This window comes from Pleurodeles waltl, chromosome 9 (genome assembly GCF_031143425.1).
Source record: "Pleurodeles waltl isolate 20211129_DDA chromosome 9, aPleWal1.hap1.20221129, whole genome shotgun sequence".
In the NCBI taxonomy this organism is placed as follows: domain Eukaryota; kingdom Metazoa; phylum Chordata; class Amphibia; order Caudata; family Salamandridae; genus Pleurodeles; species Pleurodeles waltl.
In genome coordinates, this window is record NC_090448.1 from 20,795,535 (window position 1) to 20,816,432 (window position 20,898).

A 20,898-nucleotide genomic window follows, 5' to 3' on the forward strand; every position below is an offset into this window, starting at 1 on the left:
TGCTGCTTTTATAATATTCTGTGTGGTTGTTTTTTAGATGTGCTAAGAAACAGATTGTTCCTCTAGTAATAAATACTTTTACTTACAAGTGTTTATTCTTCTTAGTGCATTGTGTGTGTGATACTGTGAACAAAGAAATAGGTTTGATACTGTTACCACCATGTCCCTGCTACCTTCATAGGGACTGTTAGTAACCTAAAAGCAATAACTCGATTTTCATAACACATTGAGCAGTGTTCTGCGGGGCTACAATAACCTGTCTTTCACATTCATCATTGGTGCATTGAACCACCCATGTCACCCCTGGGCAGGAAAGCACACCTTGTAGAACTACACGAAAGTTGTAGTTTAAGCAACACTTGAAAGTTTTGACTCTTAGCTGGCACAGACCTGGAGAGTGTGGCCGCTTGCCGTGAGAAAGTGGAGCGTTCTAAGGATTTCTACCAGTAAGCTGATAGGACGAACCATGGTGCTAGAGAAGGACGAACCATGGTGCTAGAGAAGCACAAAGTGCTGTTGTATTTGAATTACTGTAAGTTTATTTGTAGGGATTTTGGTCATTTTGTTGGCAAGCTCTGTGGACGATGCAAAGTGCCTTGATCTAATCGTAGCCAGTGGACTGCTTTCAGGACTTGAGTCATGTGTTTTGCCTTTAAGGGACTTAATTCTATCCCTCATCTGATACAAAAACTGAAGTTTAAGATTCTGACAGTAGTCCAAAGATATTATGCAGAAAGGAATATTCCCCAGCTTAAACATAAATGAAACTAATGCACCCAACGAGAACCATACAGGAAATTAATCTTAGGACATTGGGGTTCGCCTGAGTTTAAAAGACATTGCTAATTTGGGAATCTTAAGTTAAAGGTTAATGTAGAATCAGAGCTGGAGACCTGTCACTGGCATGTCAACAGTGTAGTGATCGTTCTTTTTAAGTTGAGCATAGGAGAGCGCAAGAGCTGCTTTTCTGATGTGAGGGTATGTATTTGGGCTTTTAACAACGCCCACCTCATGCCCATCACTACCACTCGTTAGTGGGCTTGCCTTTCAAAAATCCTTTGATGACATTGGTAAATGGTTTACGTTTGTCCTTCCTTGGGGAGGTTTTGTTACCGCCTTGGCCATCGCCCCTGTTACATGGCTAATTGCACTTATGCCGATAGGTTTGACGGCACTGTGAATCGGCTCGCTTATGTGAAACTGTTTATTTTTTATTTTCAATTAATGTGGCAAGAAAAGTCCGGTTCGGAGTTTACAACGCTAATAGCTCTAACTCAAGCAAATGCAAGACCCATTGCATTGCAAATGCTTGTTGCTCTAGTTGGGGCTCTAAACTCTCAGTGATCCCTTTTGTAAAGGATACCCCCCCCCCACACATACACAATGGTACAGATCATACATAGTCCAATACCAGCTTTTTGGAGGAACCAAAAGCATCCTTTTGTAGTCTGTGTGGCCTGTTAGTATAGGTATGTCAACAGGTTTCGCACCTTCGGACAGAATAATGAGAAGGTCATTATCCTAACCGGTAGAAAAAAATAACAGTCATCATTAGAATCAGCATTTGTGATTTGTTAATTGCAAGTGATCTTGTGAGTTCAAGTTATAGTGCAGGAGGATCAGGAGTGCACGCGCCCGTCACTGTTGCTCACCCGCCGGACAAAAGGAAGATTCCTTTCTGCCTTGTTCCAGACATGAGGGTTGAAACGCCGTTAATAAACCAAAACCGAAGGCTCGCAAAAAGTACAGAATTGCCACATAACCGTAATGCAGAGGTCTTCAAACGGGGGGGCGGGCCCCCCTTGGGGGGCCGCAAGTGATCGCGAGGGGGGAGGGGGCTGCCAAACTCTGGACAAAAGAAATATTATACAGATAACATGCCTTTGTTTTAAGCAGAAGCATGCTCTTGCAGTTTTAAAAAGGTAACAGTACTTAACTGCAACGTTTAAATAGGCTTAGACCTATTTAAACATTGCCATCTTTCTAAAATAATTGTGAAAAATTCTGAGGGGGGGGCCCAATGATTTTTATTTTTCAACTGGGGGGGCGCGGCATTAAAAAGTTTGAAGACCACTGCCTTAATGCAATAGTGTTGGCTTGTGTTGCATAGAATCTATTGTTTTTGTTTTTAACTACAGCTTTGTTGTTGGTTTCTTTATCACTGTACTGTCGGCACTCACTGTATACCCAATAGCAAGTGTCACCATTCACCATAAGAATACTGGAATACCTTCTAATGCAATATGGCCTAACAAAAGAAAAATGGATATCGCATTCAGAAGAACAGCTCTTAAGCTGCATTTAAATTACTTCATTAAGAGTTCATTTCTCCTCCTTCTTCAGTGACCCCAAAAAACGATTTTAAAGAAGCAAGTGAAAGTAATTTACTTGCTTACCATGGTGCATCGAGGGCGGTCCCAGAAGGGATTTCATCACTCCCCACTCACTACCGGAGAGTGTTGAAATCTCGTCTGTGACTGTTGGCATTGCACAGTGACTTATTACAGAGGTCAGGAAACTGTTGTTTTTTTGTACAGACCTCAAAAGCTGAACAAACAAATATCAAATCTTGAGTGGAAACTTGCGCCTAAACAGAGCATTGGCTTCCATCACATTAACGCCCACTCATGACATCCCGCGTCCCACCCTGGAGAAGTTTAAGATTTCCACGATGACAGATTTGTCGTCAAAGAAGGCAGAAGGCAGCCAGCCTCATTATTTTCTTTCCCCAATTGGTTCTTTCTATATCCTCCCTATAAACATTCTCTGGACACTGCCAATGCTCTAAAGCTCCCAAGGGCAATGGAACCTATGCCTGGGAAACAGCATCCTGTCTGGTGATGGAGTAGGCAGGCACCATGGCTTCAGAGCAGAAGTCACATCATGGGACAGCAGCATGGTCTGGGAAAGGCATGGCCAAAGGTTGCTGCAACTTGACCTCATTCTTAAGAAAACATCTCTTTTGCAGGACCTCAAAAGTTGACCAAAATTCGAAAGGCAGTGGAACAGAGTGGAGGTTGTGGTAGGTGAACACTTAGAAAGTTTGGGGTGACAACGCCTATATTTTATATTTTGTGTTTGGGAGTTCTGCTCTGTAGTCAAAGCTTAGCTTTAAAAAACATGTGCTGGTGTGTTTTCCACAAAGCTAAGGCATTTCATCTTGTAGCGCACAAAGACATCATAAATAACTCAAAATAATTCAACTGCTCTCTTAATTAATAAGAATACACCTCGTCTCACAATGGCAAACTTTAATTGGTACCCAGCTTTCCGCCACCTATGTCACTTTTAGTGTTGCCCTTTGTAGCCGATGACATGAAGTTGCTTTACCACCTCAAGTGAACCCTTCTCGGACCTACAAACATTACGCAGTGGAATCAGAATACTACACAATGGCGTACCCTGGGAGAACTAGCTTAACATCACAAATGTTTGTAATGGGGACACCAAGTCAAGTTCTTGGTGACAAATCAATACACTAAATGCACACTGCTTCAAAAACATGATTGTCTATTTGTGGGTGTTTCTAATTAATTTGACCTATAGATGGAAACAAACATGTCTACAAGGTGTCTGAAATGTTTATCAGCGGTGTGATGGAAAAGAATTCAAAAACTCTTACAGACTTTCAAGCCAAGCGACCAATGACCATGAACCAATTAAATTTACCACTGTTAGTCCTGGTAGCCTCTGGGGTGTACAAGCAACAGATTTTATTGAAAAAATGAGGACTGGACAAATTGAGAAGATTAATTGTAATGTGTATGATGACGTGAGGGGGGGTGTAATTTGGGGTGCTTGGTGGGACACATTAGAGAACCACAAATTAAGGTAATCAAAAATGCAAAAATTGAAAGTAAAATATCTATTCAACCAGGGGTGAAGAATGATACCTAGCAAGAAAGTACAAGGGAGGACCACAAACTCAGGGCATGAGTTGGAGATTTCTCAAACATCATCCAAACAGAGTAAAGGGACAATGAGTTTGCACTCAAGTATGCGTCAAAGTGAAAGGTAAACATTTGTAGAACTGCATATTTGTATTCTGTATTGCAAAAAAAAAAAAAAAAAGCATTGATAACAAATAAAGCAATCTGATGAAGCAGCAGAGATGCTCAAAGAATATTTAGCTGGAGTGTAAGTAAAAGAGTTGGGGCACCTAAGAAAATCACTGGGAAGACTGACCAAGGATAAATCATATGGATCCAATAAAGTAGAAACTAGACTTTTAGGAGCTAGGGAAGGACTTGCTGTGCCACTAGGCAGCATTTTTGGGAAACAACTGAGATGGAGATGTGTGAGATGGAGATGTGTGAGATGGAGATGTGTGAGATGGAGATGTGTGAGATGGAGATGTGTGAGATGGAGATGTGTGAGATGGAGATGTGTGAGATGGAGATGTGTGAGATGGAGATGTGGGAGGGGCCTGGTGACACTGAGGGGTTGTGTCTCCTGATGATCTGTGACTAGAATCAGAGGGACGTGCACCTACTGGGTCCATAGGGCCACTCTTATCACCAACATTCATGGTCACACTCCTTTCTGGTGAAAAAGGTGCAACTGGCGAAAGACACAGCAGGCTGGATGCCAGCATGAAAGTAAAGGAAATATTGTTAAAAAACAGCAGAACTGCTCTGCAAATGAATGCCTGCCCTTCCCCGTACACATTAACAATGAGAAAGAAAGGGCCTCGCTTCCCATGCCTCCTGCTTCACAAAGTCATGGCTAAAGTGGAATCAATTGGGTTCAGGATTTAGCATCAAATTTAGAGGTGAACAAAGCTTCTGAAAAGCCCAAACTCAAGACAGTATGAGCATCTTTGATGTTCCTTGAGAATGTTTTTGAGGTTTACTGGTATGAGCTAGGAGTGAGCGATGGTTAGTACTGAGCCCATGCAGTTGGATGTGGCAGGGAAAGGAAGTCCGTGAAATGTCATGTTTGCTCGACTTCTCACAACAAATAGTGTAACCCGCTTGGCCCACTGGTGAGTCAGATTTACACAGGATATTTGTTGATGGGACGCCCCAAACTGGACGGCAATCCCTCCACATGCATGGAAGAGAGAGGAAGGAAGACAGTGATAAAGCAGGGGCAAGGGATGCGGGATGGATAGTGATAGAGGGGAGAGCACAGCTGATGGTGACAGGGGCAACAAACATTTGCAACACCTACAGGTCTCACCTTTTGGCTTTTCTAATGCTGTTCGATAACAGAAAACCCAATATAACACATCAACTGAGTTATGTTCTGAAGCCATCCTAAGAATAACAGGGACTTTAGGTGTGCTAGATGTTTAAACTCACATTTACATACCTATGCAGTTGTTTCAGAGCACTGAGTGTGGCAGCTTCTTCAGAAAGTAATTTACAAATCCTAAGAACAGAGACCTTCATACAGTAATCGCAACAGAAAATGTAACAAACTTGAAGTCAGCCACCACAGAAACACCTGGACATGCTCCTTGGATCTGGGAATCCCAACTAATTCCAACATAAGACAGACCTGATGAAAGCAGAAGTCAAGCTGAGTGAAAAGAAAGTGCATTGAAGACGAGGGAGGCACTGCTCGTCTCTGCAGTGCACTGTGAAAGAAAGGAAAGAGCATGGATGGATTTACAGAACCTCTTGCAGCAAACATGGGCATCTTTCACTAGTAGATGCGTTGCAGTTACCAAGGTAGAAGAAAGGTTAGAAGCACAGATAAGTGCATTAGTGACAAGTAATCAAATAAGACAGAATTTCCTTGTGAGAGCAAACTGCTGTGCAATGGAAAAAGGAGTAACAGAAAACTACGTCTAATGCATTGCTAAAGAAGTGAAGAAGGAGGAGAGCAGACTCCCATAAGGTGCTAAAAGCGAAAGAGAACAAGCACTGTTAAAGCCAATTGGTCTTGCCTCTGGGACCTACTAGCTTTGATAATGTGTTTTGGGTAAGTTGTACAGCATTACGGGGAAAACGTGAAATGCCTTTCCCTGAAGTTGTGAAGCATCTGTAAAAAAACAAACCCAAAAAAAACACCACCACCCCCCACAAACGGCCCCAATATATATTCGCGCACACACACACACCTTTCCACCTAAAAACTCTATCCACCCTAAACCCTAAATATTTCCTCAGAACGTACAAGGGTAGTGGCGGTCAAGAGGCCGCACCTCCGTAGCGTTACAATTATTAGTAAACAACAAAGTTTAGACGATATGAGAGACTGGTGCCATGTTGGCCTGGTGCCCAACTACCCAATAGGCACTGAGAGTTATGTATCAAGATACACAATGACAGTAAATGCAGAATGACCAAGGCACTCAGAGGAGCAAAGTTCAGCACAGTCTGAAGGAGAAGGTATCCCTGGTCGTATGAGTCCAGAAGCGGAAAAGAAAGCGCTGATTCCAAGTTACTGTTGAGTGATGTCTTTATTCTTTGACAAAGTTTGTCATGGGTGAGATATGTCTTGCAGAAAAACAGCCAACACGTGTTTGACGCGCTTCTACGGACGGATCGGTGGGCCTTACGAATCGACTCAGGACATTGCTGGGAGGCTTATCAGGGCTTCCTCGTCTCTTTCTTCGATTGCATGAAGATCAATCAGCAACCTTGCCAGGCTCTACACACAACCACTAACTTCCCATACACCGCTTGTGGTCTCACTTTCCTTGGCCGGACGGGCCCAGCCTTGATAAAGTCACTTGTGTGACGAAACACGTGTTGGCTGTTTTTCTGCAAGACATATCTCACCCATGACAAACTTTGTCAAAGAATAAAGACATCACTCAACAGTAACTTGGAATCAGCGCTTTCTTTTCCGCTTCTGGACTCATACGACCAGGGATACCTTCTCCTTCAAACTGTGCTGAACTTTGCTCCTCTGAGTGCCTTGGTCATTCTGCATTTACCTAAATATTTCCTTACCACCCACAAACCCATACCCAACCCTAGACACCCCTATCCACCCCAAAACCCATAACCACCCTAAAACCTAAAAAGGACCTTATGACCCCAAACCACATATCCACCCTAAAACCTAAAAATGTCCTTACCACTCCAAAACCCATACCCACCCTAAAACTTAAAAATGCCCTTACCACCGCACAACCTATACCCAACATAAACCCTAAAAACACCCTTACCACCCCAAAATCCATACCCATCCGAAAACCTAAAAATGCCCTTACCACCCAATAACTATTATCCACCTTTGACCCTCAAAACTCTATATATACCACTTAATATTTATCTGTACTTACCTAGAAAACATTTACCATGCATACACCTTTAACATTCATGCGTTTACAAAATAAAAAATACAAAAATACTTATCTTTGAAATATTTACCAAGCATATACGTTTACCTTTCATGCCTTTACAATGAAATTCATTGTAAAGCCATGCGTGATAAAGGTATATTCAGGGTAAAGGTATACGTGGTAAAGGTTTATTCGAGGTAAAGGCATACATGGTAAAGCCATGCGTGGTAAAGGTATATTCGTGGTAAAGGCATATGTGGTAAAGCCATGCGTGGTAAAGGTATATTCGGGGTAAAGGCATACGTGGTAAAGTCATGCGTGGTAAAGCTATATTCGGGGTAAAGGCATACGAGGTAAAGTCATGCATGGTAAAGCTATATTCGGGGTAAAGGCAGACGTGGTAAAGCCATGCATGGTAAACGCATATGTGCGGTAAAGGCATTGTGGTAAATGCATTGAATTGTAATGACTTTGCTGTAAGTGATGTTTCCTGGTGTTAGCAGGTGGGAGATAAAGGAGGGAGAACAGAGAGAGCTGGAGGTGGGCATTTAAGATAAAGACACAAGGAAGAAAGCTGCAATACGCATGCACACATGGCCTGCCTAAGCAAACAGAAAAAACTAGCTCCCTAAAAGTGAGCAGTGGAAGGACACAAGCCAGACAAATCAAGAGGATGAAAAGAAGGTGTGAGCTGGGGAGGGGCACACACAAGATAGACAAGGAAAGCCATCAAATAGGAGGGAAGCAAAAAAGAGTGACAGTTAAATCAACTAATGGTAAGCAATGGGTGGACTAGAGCCACACTTTTAAATACTTGGTAAGCCCACAGTAGGTATTTTGCAAACAAGAGACATAAAAGTAGTACCTAAATGTTAGCCGTGGAAACCTACAAGTCGTCAATAAATATGAGCTCCATTGGAGGGACAAAGACAAGAAGAGAAAAGAAAGCAAATGAGATTCCCAAGAAAGCCAACCAATCATACACAACGGCAGGCATGGCCATCCCGTCCCCCGCCCGCCAGCAGAAGCAAACCTTTTACTACAAAACGATAATAAACTTAGTTTATTATCGTTTTGTAGTAAAATGTGCGGGGCACAGGCGTGACGAGCAGTGAGGGGTGGGGGGGGAGTACACAGCGCTCCCCTCATTGCGCATGTATGTTTGCCCGGTCATCTCGGGCGGGCCAAACACACATGCGCACTGTGCTCTCTCCAGCCCGCCACTGTGTTTCCGGGCTGGAGAGTGCCAGCCCAGGCTCCCAGTCTGCCATTCCTAACACTAATCTGAGCAGCGCCAGGATTGGCCGCAGGGCAGGCTGAAAGAATGTGCGCGCAGCCGAGGAGCGGCGCGGTGGTGGTGGTAGCTGCGGCGACGATGAAGGTGTTTTTTTTTTTTCAATATAATTTCCCCACCCCCGGTGCCGCCCCACCTGTATGAAGTCCCGCGAGCCATTGCTGCACAATGGGCAGATGGAACGGCCGCTGTAGGTATTTTGACCACAAAGAGTTAAAGCTGTAAGTAGAGAAGACCTAAACAGGGACTCTCTCTAGCACTGCAAGGATGAACAGTGCTTGGGGTGGGGGCTCTGAACTGGGCCCTCAGGTGGCGGGGGGGGGGGGGTGGCAGGCCTGGAACAGGGCTAGTGGACTCTTGCTTGTCCGGCCCTTTGCTGCTGGTGGAACAGAAAGTTGACCCTTCTTATTTTATTTTAAACTCCACAAACAAAGTTATATTTTTGACTTTGAAGTTTTGTATGCAATAGTAAGTTGGTGATTCTGGACACTTGAGATAAAAGGCGGTTTGACTAACAACTTCGTGCACCGACAAGTAGTCGTTGCTTTAAAAGAGCAGTGAACATCCGCTGTGAGGTCTCACAGACTCCCCAGAGCTCACAGCAGCAGAGAATATTCTGCAATCAAATGAAATGCTGGATCCTGGTTACTTTAGTTTATCCTGACGCAGATTAATTCAACAAAGATATTAGATTTGTATTTCTGAACCAAAGAGACCCCCAAGGCCGCGCCAAACCCCTGCAGACCAGAGGCAAAGTGAAGATTCACAGTGCTGCTTAAATCACGTGACCTGAATAATTGTGTTCCTGTTCTTGTCTGTCCTACGTGCCTTGTCGACCAGCTCTTGACAGAGACCCTCGCATCTGGCGCCATCTGCTGGGCGCATCAGGTGTTGCACTGTAAATTCTCCTCTGGGAAGGTTTGCAAAGGTGAGGCACTTTGCAGCATCACAAGCTTGAAAGGTTTCTAATTATTTTGCAGCTTTTGATAACGCTGCCCCTTCATAAACTCCATAAAATTTGCAAAGTGTTCAAAAGAGTAATCCCTTGCCCTGGTGCATACCTGTACTAAGGAGACCTCTGCAGGTGCGCTTGTGAGAACCCCCATAAACGAAGCAAACACCTGAGAGCAGAGAAAGGAACTCTCAGTGAAACACCCAGACGAGGATTGGGACATTTCTCACAGGTGAGTGACTTCAGCTGGTTTAAAGTCCACTTCCTGCGCGGCACTGAATAAACAAAGAGTTACCAAACCCAAAAGGATGGATCAGTGAGTTAAATGCTAATCTGTGAGATAGGCTCTGCTCTGCGGGTCACGAGTTCGAATGTTGGCAGGGCCAACTCAGTCTTCCATCCTTCCGTGGTCTGTAAACGGAATACTTTTACAGAGAGTGATAATATAACATGTTAAATGGCACAACCCCATTACCAAATACACGACAGTGTCAGTGCTTAATGTGTAAATAAAGAGGTGCAAGTGCCCAGAGCTCTTCTCTTAAACTCGCGCCTGCTGCAATTAAATGTGCGAACATGGAATACTGAGGCGGCATAATCCAGAAACCATCTTGGGTCTCTTTAATCCATTTACAGTCACTTCCTGCCCCTTCAGATCAATCTTGCAGCTTTCTGCTTTCTCTCTTTGTGATGCTTTTTCGTTTTTCTCTTCCTCCGTCTTTCCCATATGTGTCTTTTGCTCGCAGGAAATGCTTGGGGCAGAAAACTAAGTGCCGACCCTCAAAAATTAGTGCCGGTGCTCAGCACCGGAAAAAACAAGCACAAATTAAGCACTGGGCAGTGCATACTCCTGGCTGATTGTGCACCATACAAGTGCCAAGCAACTGTACCGACACAGAACCAAGCTAGCATTATTGCACATCCCAAGGACTGATCTCTTGGTTTTTCAAGGTGCAGAGACAGATCACAGGTTATCGGTACCTGGTGGCCACCAAGGAGCAAACAATTGCATTCCTAATACGGCTGATGAAGGACGGACTGCGAGAAAGCTGAAGGGGGGCAGAGGAAAAGAAGGGGAGAGAGAGAAAGATGAGAAAAGGGAGGGATTCAGGGAAGGGAGACGGACAAAAGGAAAGAAGATGTAGTAGTGAAGGGGGTGTGCAGCGGTTTTATATCCCTACTATACAAATCATTGCAGGAGCGCCCCCTGGTCGACCCATCTGGTAAAGCACTTGATACAATGTGGCACGACCTGGCACACCAGACAAATTGCCATCCACCCTCTCAGACAGCCTACCTTTTATGCCAACACCAGCCTCTTTCTCCTTGATTCTCATCTCCTTCACCAAGGGGTGAAGACTTCTTACATTAAGCTCTGTGAATAAAATCAGCTTCTATCAGATTTCACGATTTTAGAAATGAAAATTAGCAATAATTAGGGGCCGGATGGCCAAAACCTGTCACTGAATCGCAATTTGGTTTTGCGATTCAGAATAAAGAAGGGGGTGTTTAGGGCGTCCCTTCCTAATACCGAATGCAGGGGTATGTATGAATGTATTGCAAGTGAAATACATGAATGCGTGAAGCTGGTGGTAACCCATTCGCAAATGGGAAGGGGTCCCGTATGAATGTTTGTAAAAACATTTTTTAAGAGCAGGCGGACCACTGCCTACTCTTAAAAAATAAAAAGATAACTTTTTTTATTTTTATTAAACGCATCCCGTTTTCCTTTAAGGAAAACAGGCTGCATTAAAAAAAGGTTGCTTTATTACAAAGCAGTCCCAGACATGGTGGTGTGCTGACCCTAGCCAGGCACCATCCCTGTGATTTTCGCGCTTACCAATGAGTTGCAAAGTGAGAACAATCTCATTAATATTCATGAGGTAGGTCTATTTGCGACCCAGTGGGCATTTCAAAATGTGTCAAAGACACATTTGTACATTGGGTTTTGTGATTACCAAATAGCGCATTGCAAAAATTTGCTATTTGGTAATTGCAAACGATTACCTATGTACATCTGGCCCTTACTTAGCAGCATTGCAAGAATGCCATGGACTCTGGTGCAATCAAGGAAAAAAGTCACTTTGACTACTGTTGGGGTAGCAAAACAGAGTGATTATCGAGGTTCAATAGGCCCCACAGAGCTCTGCACCCCGGTGCCACTGCACCTGCTGCACAAATGTAAGCTACTACCTTGAATTTACCGATTTATTTTGGTGTTTTCCACTCGGTTGTGTCATCCACTGAAGCACCTAAGGAGGTTGCTAGGTTCACAACTCGTTTGGCCTTATGTTGAGGACATAGGTCATCCTGAGCAAGGTACTCACTGAGATAACCACAACTGGGGGCCTCGTGGGTCCAGTGAGCATTGTCCGCTAATAAGGGAGGCCATATTGATCGATGAGTGGAGGAGGTGTGTTGTGGATACTGACATGTGGTGGCACCCCAGGCCGCACAGGAGTCCTGCCTGCTGTCACTGCTGGGTCAGTAAAACTCAGCTCTTGAACTGGTGTAAGGTCAGTAGTTTCCAGAACATTTAGACCCCAATTACTGGTGGCATGGTGCAATACTCCTTACCTCTGTCCTGGGAATGCTGGTAATTCCTTGGCAAGGAAATAACTGGTAGTATGATTTCTTGGGGGATACCATGCAGGAATTGGACTTTACATGCCGTATCCCCATACTTTTCCGTGGCATTTCACCTGGAGACTGTGTTTGCTTTCAGTGTGATAAAAGGCCTGATTTAGAACTTGGCGGATGGGTTACTCCATAACAACAGTGAGGGATATCCCGTCGTCTGAATATAAATCCCATTATAGTCTATGAGATTTAGATTTTGGCGGCTGGGCTACCTGTCACCATTGTGACGGAGTAACTTGTCTGCTGAGTTCTACATCAGGCCCTAAGATATCCATCATTCCCTCAAAACCTGAAATGCCAGTGCGGCTGGTACCTCAGTTACTAACCCCATCGGAATAAAAGCAGTGCTGAATTTGTAAAAACATAAATAAATAAGTGCCAGGACCCTCATCAAGAAGCCATTGCAGCTTGCACCACACGTGGCCACGGTCAGCGTTGCCAGTGACTGAGCCAACACAACTACCAACCATCACACGCTACAAGTGTGACAATTCAGACTGTTCCAGGGCCCCAAAGCTATAAGAATGTATGAATTGTTTTGAATGCATATTGAATTAATAAACAACTGCTGTGCTGCTCATCTTTAATTTTCACAAACAGCACCACCGTGTGGCAGCTGTCATAAGTGCTGATGTTGGCAATTAAGTGCTGAGCAATGGAGCCACCAGCTCAAATTAAGCATGGAGGAAAAGGGCCACCTGTAACCAGGGCCTAGGTAACTTAGCCTTGCCTTCATGCCCAGGGGATGGTGTTCCATTGTTCTTGGTCTTACATTCCAAGAAATCTGGCATTATGAACTGGCCCCTTAGTTTGCACGTGATGTCATCAGGCTGAAAGAGACACACGGGCCGACACTAGCCTGCACCAGGTCACCGCAGGCCACTGCAGGCACAATTCACTACTGACCAGAAACTTTTCCAAAGCAGCAGACGAGAGGATAAGCAGATCACCAGCAGGCGAGGTCTTGCAGTCCTGGGGCAAATGGGAACTGAAACACAGAACGCTTTTGTGGTAATATGTTCTGACATATTGTGGGGCACAGTGGGTACAGAAACGTTAATGTGTGCTTCATCTTCTGGGGAATAATGTTGGTACCATCTGTTCACTGTGTACTTCCCATACAGGGGCATTAGTGGGTATTTGTCACCATTGGTGACTCCATTGTAAGGCCCAAAGCTGTAGACTTAGTAACCAGAGGGTGCAACATCTTTGTATGTAAGAGTGCTGTGCAGACCCTACGCGCCACCTTTGCCTATAAGGGCATTCCCAACTACCCTTGGCAGGGGACCCCCTGATTACCTCTATATTAGTAGCACCAAGGGAATTCTTGTCTTAATCCAAGAATGTAACATTTTATGAGGTTCCCTGGGATGTGACGGCAGTTACATAACCTATCAAATATCACTTTGGTTAACCTTAAATTTTATGGTATTGACACTGATGGACGAATAAGGGACACGTAATCAATGAATTGCTGATGGGATGAGCCATAGTATTCATCACTGCGGGTACTTCTGGGGGTAGAATATTACCATATTCTTATAGAGGGCACAGTTTGTCATATAGGTGTGACTTTATCTATTTGCCAGCTGTGGGGTGGTATTGTGCCCTTGACAGGATGAAGATGGCCTGTGGGCTGGGCCAAGGAACTTGATTAACTTCAAAGAAGCCTACCTGTCACAAACACCCAGGGATGTGTCCTTCTCTGGTTCCCCCAAGCCAAGCAGGCACAAATGACAGTTGGGCCTTTTTCTGACATTACAGTGTCAAATCCTGCTGAAGTGTTAAAACCTACTTGACAAGTATGCCAAGGCATTACATATAACACTTAGGGTACACTTCAAAAGGTGGGAACAGGATGCCAAAACAATTCTTGTGTACCCAATGTCTGGCAAACACAGCTTTTGCTCTACCAGACTTTTGTGTACAGGGCCTGCTTCAAATTGGATTTAAATGCTAGATGTGGGAGGACACTAGAGTCACCTTGGTATACTCCCCCCAACCACACACACACCGCAGCCCGCAGAGACTAAGTTTAGTGTGGGTGAAGACTTCGGCCATCTTGAAAATGGGCAGTGTTTAGAGTTAGCCCCAGTAACTTTTACCCCATTGGTTAGGAGTCTCCAGGGGTAATTTCCACCCACTAGCCAGGCTTAAATGTGACCACTCCAGGCACCCACTTCAGAACACTCCTGGACCTGAGGAAGATCAGAAGAGAACTGGGCCTGATGTCTGAGCCCTGAGGAGAGCCTAGAAGATCAAACCTGCTCTCCCTGCCCAGAACAAAGAAGTGGACCCCGAGGGTCATAAGGCTGACCTCCTGCTAAAGCTACAGGGACACAAAAGGTTACAGAGGTGTTTTCCTGCAACTACCCAGCGAACCAGTGGCAACTGGACCTTGACTGTATCCTGCTGTATGATGTCTGTCTGAAACCCTGTGCCTTGGTGGAGATCATTGGGGGGGTGGGAGGGTTGGGGGCTTACAAGTGTACCCCTGTAGTGGATTGGACATTAAAGGACTAAAGCCAGAAGGTAAAATATTAGACCAGGAAAAACTTGATTAGTGTATCTGAACTGCATTCCATTGTGGTCAAATTGTGCCTGGATCCCAGTCTATTGTGACCATTGACTATCATTTGCAATTCATGTTCTTAAAACTTTAAAAAATCATATCTCCAGTTTCCCTTCTTGGATATTTGTCATTTTGATTTCAATTTGTTTATGAAATTTTACTCTATTTTCTAATTCCATTTGGATTTTTATTGTTTTTGCACCTCAACTTAATAACTATTTTGGTACTGCGTAAATAATTTACACATTGCCCCTAGCTTAAACCTGTCAATTCTGTGCCATAGCTACAAGGAGGTGAACTCAGGTTAATTTAGTGATTTTGAGGGTTCACCCTGACAAGGACTGCTACCTCCCTCAACTAATAACACAATTTCCTACAACCCACTTGCTTGCTATTTGCAGTGTGTAGTTGGGATACATGTTTTCTACCAGGGATGATTTGGTTCCACGTTTGACCACGGTGCTTAGCACTTCTTTTCTCGAATTCCCACTGACAATTCAGTGCAGACAAAAAAGATTCAGGTACAGCTATGTTTCAAAAGCATTTGTATGCACAATCAGGAGACGAACACCCAACAGTCTAGGAACAGACTTTCAGTTCTAGCATGAACAAACCCACTGTGTTCGGATAAGGATAATGTGACCTTCCAGGTCAGAGGTCTAATAAATTAGGATAAATAACAAGAACAATCCTCCAAAATCTAGAAAGAGTATTCCTTCTTGGCTGTATTTCAGAAATATAATCTGAAATAAGTACTGTATCTAGACATCGTTTGCAAAAATACTGTCTAATTGCGTATAGATCAGTGGTTCCCAACCTGTGGTCCAGGGACCCAAAGCCTCCTCAGGGAGTCCGTGACTGCTTAGAAAATTAAAACACTATTAAAAGATTAGGTCCCCAGTTTTCAGTAATGACTTAGTGGGGGGTCCCCGGTCTCTAATAATGAGTCAGTGGGGGTTTCTGGGTTCCAGTAATCATAAAGTGGGGGTCCACAGAAGTCAAAAGGTTGGGAACCACTGATGTAGATTACTAACACCAATGGGACAATGTTTTTGAAAATGCTATTTAGAACACAACATTTAAGTTCCATGATATTCTGATAATGATATTCTGGTACTGCACCCTTGCTCACACAGTGCTCAGTTAGCTGCGAGAGCTTTTAGTGATGTGTACACACAGAGAAAAACATGACACAGCATAACATACATCACAGGATACACGCAGACCAGCTTGAGGTCCATCCCAGGATATTGTTCTTTTCATGGATCTAGAGTTATTATGCCTGATCTTGGCCTCAGCATGGCGATATCCTCTCCTTCTCAAAGGAGAGGCACCTCCAGGAACTTTTTGCAAGGTTACGTTATGAACGTCCCATCCACACCTTGGCTCCCCTCTTATTTCCACCGCCCCGCAATGTAAACTCAGCTAACGGCTACCAGGGGTCCGTCCAAATTGTGGTCCAATGACCAACATCGCGTAGGAGGCAGTGTGGACTAACTTTAGGACTACATCAACATTAGCTCAACTAAGGCATTTTCAGATATCGCCACATTCTTAGGACTAATTTAATACACAATTCCATCTGCTAACAGGAAAGTCCAACTTATTATACATGTTGGCCACAGACTTCCCACACCAGAGCTTAGCTAAAGGCAGGAAGCAAGGACCAGTAGATTTTCCAGGGTGTATTTGTTACAAAAAGGATTCTTACTTGGAAATGGACTTGGGAGAGAGAAGGCTCAAGGACTTCATGGCATATTCCATCTTCGTCAGCACCACCACGTCGCACCTGGAAAGAGATTAGCAAAGTGATGAGGAGTTGACGTCTGTTGTGCTGGAGTTTAGATGAACTGTAGGTAGAGCACACATATTCAGCTCCAGGAGTATGGACAGATTTCCACTGGAGTATACAATGGCGTGTCATATCATGACGTATAGGAGAGTCAGGAGCACATGGGAATATCACATGTGCCTTCATATAGGAGCAACAACACAAGAAAACAGATCTGTGCTGTGTGTTAGTGTAGGAGGTTGGCTCTGTATGTGCTATTTCAAAGTAAGGAATAGCATGCACAGAGTCCAAGGGTTCCCCTTAGAGGTAAAATAGTGGTAAAAATAGATAATACTAATGCTCTATTTTGTGGTAGTGTGGTCGAGCAGTAGGCTTATCCAAGGAGTAGTGTTAAGCATTTGTTGTACATACACATAGACAATAAATGAGGTACACACACTCAGAGACAAATCCAGCCAATAGGTTTTTGTATAGAAAAATATCTTTTCTTAGTTTATTTTAAGAACCACAGGTTCAAATTCTACATGTAATATCTCATTCGAAAGGTATTGCAGGTAAGTACTTTAGGAACTTCAAATCATCAAAATTGCATGTATACTTTTCAAGTTATTGACAAATAGCTATTTCAAAAGTGGACACTTAGTGCAATTTTCACAGTTCCTGGGGGAGGTAAGTTTTTGTTAGGTTAACCAGGTAAGTAAGACACTTACAGGGCTTAGTTCTTGGTCCAAGGTAGCCCACCGTTGGGGGTTCAGAGCAACCCCAAAGTCACCACACCAGCAGCTCAGGGCCGGTCAGGTGCAGAGTTCAAAGTGGTGCCCAAAACACATAGGCTAGAATGGAGAGAAGGGGGTGCCCCGGTTCCGGTCTGCTTGCAGGTAAGTACCCGCGTCTTCGGAGGGCAGACCAGGGGGGTTTTGTAGGGCACCGGGGGGGACACAAGCCCACACAGAAATTTCACCCTCAGCGGCGCGGGGGCGGCCGGGTGCAGTGTAGGAACAAGCGTCGGGTTCGCAATGTTAGTCTATGAGAGATCTCGGGATCTCTTCAGCGCTGCAGGCAGGCAAGGGTGGGGTTCCTCGGGGAAACCTCCACTTGGGCAAGGGAGAGGGACTCCTGGGGGTCACTTCTCCAGTGAAAGTCCGGTCCTTCAGGTCCTGGGGGCTGCGGGTGCAGGGTCTCTCCCAGGCGTCGGGACTTTAGGTTCAAAGAGTCGCGGTCAGGGGAAGCCTCGGGATTCCCTCTGCAGGCGGCGCTGTGGGGGCTCAGGGGGGACAGGTTTTGGTACTCACAGTATCAGAGTAGTCCTGGGGTCCCTCCTGAGGTGTTGGATCGCCACCAGCCGAGTCGGGGTCGCCGGGTGCAGTGTTGCAAGTCTCACGCTTCTTGCGGGGAGCTTGCAGGGTTCTTTAAAGCTGCTGGAAACAAAGTTGCAGCTTTTCTTGGAGCAGGTCCGCTGTCCTCGGGAGTTTCTTGTCTTTTCGAAGCAGGAGCAGTCCTCAGAGGATGTCGAGGTCGCTGGTCCCTTTGGAAGGCGTCGCTGGAGCAGGGTCTTTGGAAGGCAGGAGACAGGCCGGTGAGTTTCTGGAGCCAAGGCAGTTGTCGTCTTCTGGTCTTCCTCTGCAGGGGTTTTTCAGCTAGGCAGTCCTTCTTCTTGTAGTTGCAGGAATCGAATTTTCTAGGGTTCAGGGTAGCCCTTAAATACTAAATTTAAGGGCGTGTTTAGGTCTGGGGGGTTAGTAGCCAATGGCTACTAGCCCTGAGGGTGGGTACACCCTCTTTGTGCCTCCTCCCAAGGGGAGGGGGTCACAATCCTAACCCTATTGGGGGAATCCTCCATCTGCAAGATGGAGGATTTCTAAAAGTTAGAGTCACTTCAGCTCAGGACACCTTAGGGGCTGTCCTGACTGGCCAGTGACTCCTCCTTGTTTTTCTCATTATTTTCTCCGGCCTTGCCGCCAAAAGTGGGGCCTGGCCGGAGGGGGCGGGCAACTCCACTAGCTGGAGTGTCCTGCTGGGTTGGCACAAAGGAGGTGAGCCTTTGAGGCTCACCGCCAGGTGTGACAATTCCTGCCTGGGGGAGATGTTAGCATCTCCACCCAGTGCAGGCTTTGTTACTGGCCTCAGAGTGACAAAGGCACTCTCCCCATGGGGCCAGCAACATGTCTCGGTTTGTGGCAGGCTGCTAAAACTAGTCAGCCTACACAGATAGTCGGTTAAGTTTCAGGGGGCACCTCTAAGGTGCCCTCTGTGGTGTATTTTACAATAAAATGTACACTGGCATCAGTGTGCATTTATTGTGCTGAGAAGTTTGATACCAAACTTCCCAGTTTTCAGTGTAGCCATTATGGTGCTGTGGAGTTCGTGTTTGACAGACTCCCAGACCATATACTCTTATGGCTACCCTGCACTTACAATGTCTAAGGTTTTGTTTAGACACTGTAGGGGTACCATGCTCATGCACTGGTACCCTCACCTATGGTATAGTGCACCCTGCCTTAGGGCTGTAAGGCCTGCTAGAGGGGTGTCTTACCTATACTGCATAGGCAGTGAGAGGCTGGCATGGCACCCTGAGGGGAGTGCCATGTCGACTTACTCGTTTTGTCCTCACTAGCACACACAAGCTGGTAAGCAGTGTGTCTGTGCTGAGTGAGAGGTCTCCAGGGTGGCATAAGACATGCTGCAGCCCTTAGAGACCTTCCTTGGCATCAGGGCCCTTGGTACTAGAAGTACCAGTTACAAGGGACTTATCTGGATGCCAGGGTCTGCCAATTGTGGATACAAAAGTACAGGTTAGGGAAAGAACACTGGTGCTGGGGCCTGGTTAGCAGGCCTCAGCACACTTTCAATTGTAAACATAGCATCAGCAAAGGCAAAAAGTCAGGGGGCAACCATGCCAAGGAGGCATTTCCTTACACAACCCCCCCCCAAACGAAAGAGGATGAGACTAACCTTTCCCAAGAGAGTCTTCATTTTCTAAGTGGAAGAACCTGGAAAGGCCATCTGCATTGGCATGGGCAGTCCCAGGTCTGTGTTCCACTATAAAGTCCATTCCCTGTAGGGAGATGGACCACCTCAACAGTTTAGGATTTTCACCTTTCATTTGCATCAGCCATTTGAGAGGTCTGTGGTCAGTTTGAACTAGGAAGTGAGTCCCAAAGAGGTATGGTCTCAGCTTCTTCAGGGACCAAACCACAGCAAAGGCCTCCCTCTCAATGGCACTCCAACGCTGCTCCCTGGGGAGTAACCTCCTGCTAATGAAAGCAACAGGCTGGTCAAGGCCATCATCATTTGTTTGGGACAAAACTGCCCCTATCCCATGTTCAGAGGCATCAGTCTGCACAATGAACTGCTTAGAATAATCTGGAGCTTTTAGAACTGGTGCTGAGCACATTGCTTGTTTCAGGGTGTCAAAGGCCTGTTGGCATTCCACAGTCCAGTTCACTTTCTTGGGCATTTTCTTGGAGGTGAGTTCAGTGAGGGCTGTCACAATGGATCCATATCCCTTCACAAACCTCCTGTAATACCCAGTCAAGCCAAGGAATGCCCTGACTTGAGTCTGGGTTTTTGGAGCTACCCAGTCCAGAATAGTCTGGATCTTGGGTTGGAGTGGCTGAACTTGGCCTCCACCTACAAGGTGGCCCAAGTAAACCACAGTTCCCTGCCCTATCTGGCATTTGGATGCCTTGATAGAGAGGCCTGCAGATTGCAGAGCCTTCAAAACCTTCTTCAGGTGGACCAGGTGATCCTGCCAGGTGGAGCTAAAGACAGCAATATCATCAAGATAAGCTGTGCTAAAGGACTCCAAGCCAGCAAGGACTTGATTCACCAACCTTTGGAAGGTGGCAGGGGCATTCTTTAAACCAAAGGGCATAACAGTAAACTGATAATGCCCATCAGGTGTGGAGAATGCTGTTTTCTCTTTTGCTCCAGGTGCCATTTTTATTTGCCAGTACCCTGCTGTCAAGTCAAAGGTACTTAAGAATTTGGCAGCACCTAATTTGTCTATGAGCTCATCAGCTCTTGGAATTGGATGAGCATCTGTCTTGGTGACAGAATTGAGCCCTCTGTAGTCCACACAAAACCTCATCTCTTTCTTTCCATCTTTGGTGTGAGGTTTGGGGACTAAGACCACTGGGCTAGCCCAGGGGCTGTCAGAGCGCTCAATTACTCCCAATTCCAGCATCTTGTGGACTTCCACCTTGATGCTTTCCTTAACATGGTCAGATTGTCTAAAGATTTTGTTCTTGACAGGCATGCTGTCTCCTGTGTCCACATCATGGGTACACAGATGTGTCTGACCAGGGGTTAAGGAGAAGAGTTCAGGAAACTGTTGTAGGACTCTCCTACAATCAGCTTGCTGTTGGCCAGAGAGGGTGTCTGAGTAGATCACTCCATCTACTGTACC

The 20,898-nt window shown here is 45.4% G+C and overlaps 1 protein-coding gene across 4 annotated transcripts in view; it reads right to left on the bottom strand.

Annotated features, from left to right (window-relative positions):
* The window catches only part of CIDEC (cell death inducing DFFA like effector c), an 88,335-nt gene that overhangs the window by 24,868 nt on the left and 42,569 nt on the right, over positions 1 to 20,898 (bottom strand). For all 4 annotated transcript variants that reach the window (XM_069206151.1, XM_069206153.1, XM_069206152.1 and 1 more), the window contains one exon: positions 16,410 to 16,487. In XM_069206151.1, the coding sequence (XP_069062252.1) occupies positions 16,410 to 16,462 (53 nt within the window). In that variant the 5' untranslated portion in view covers positions 16,463 to 16,487. The remainder of the gene's footprint in view (positions 1 to 16,409; positions 16,488 to 20,898) is intronic.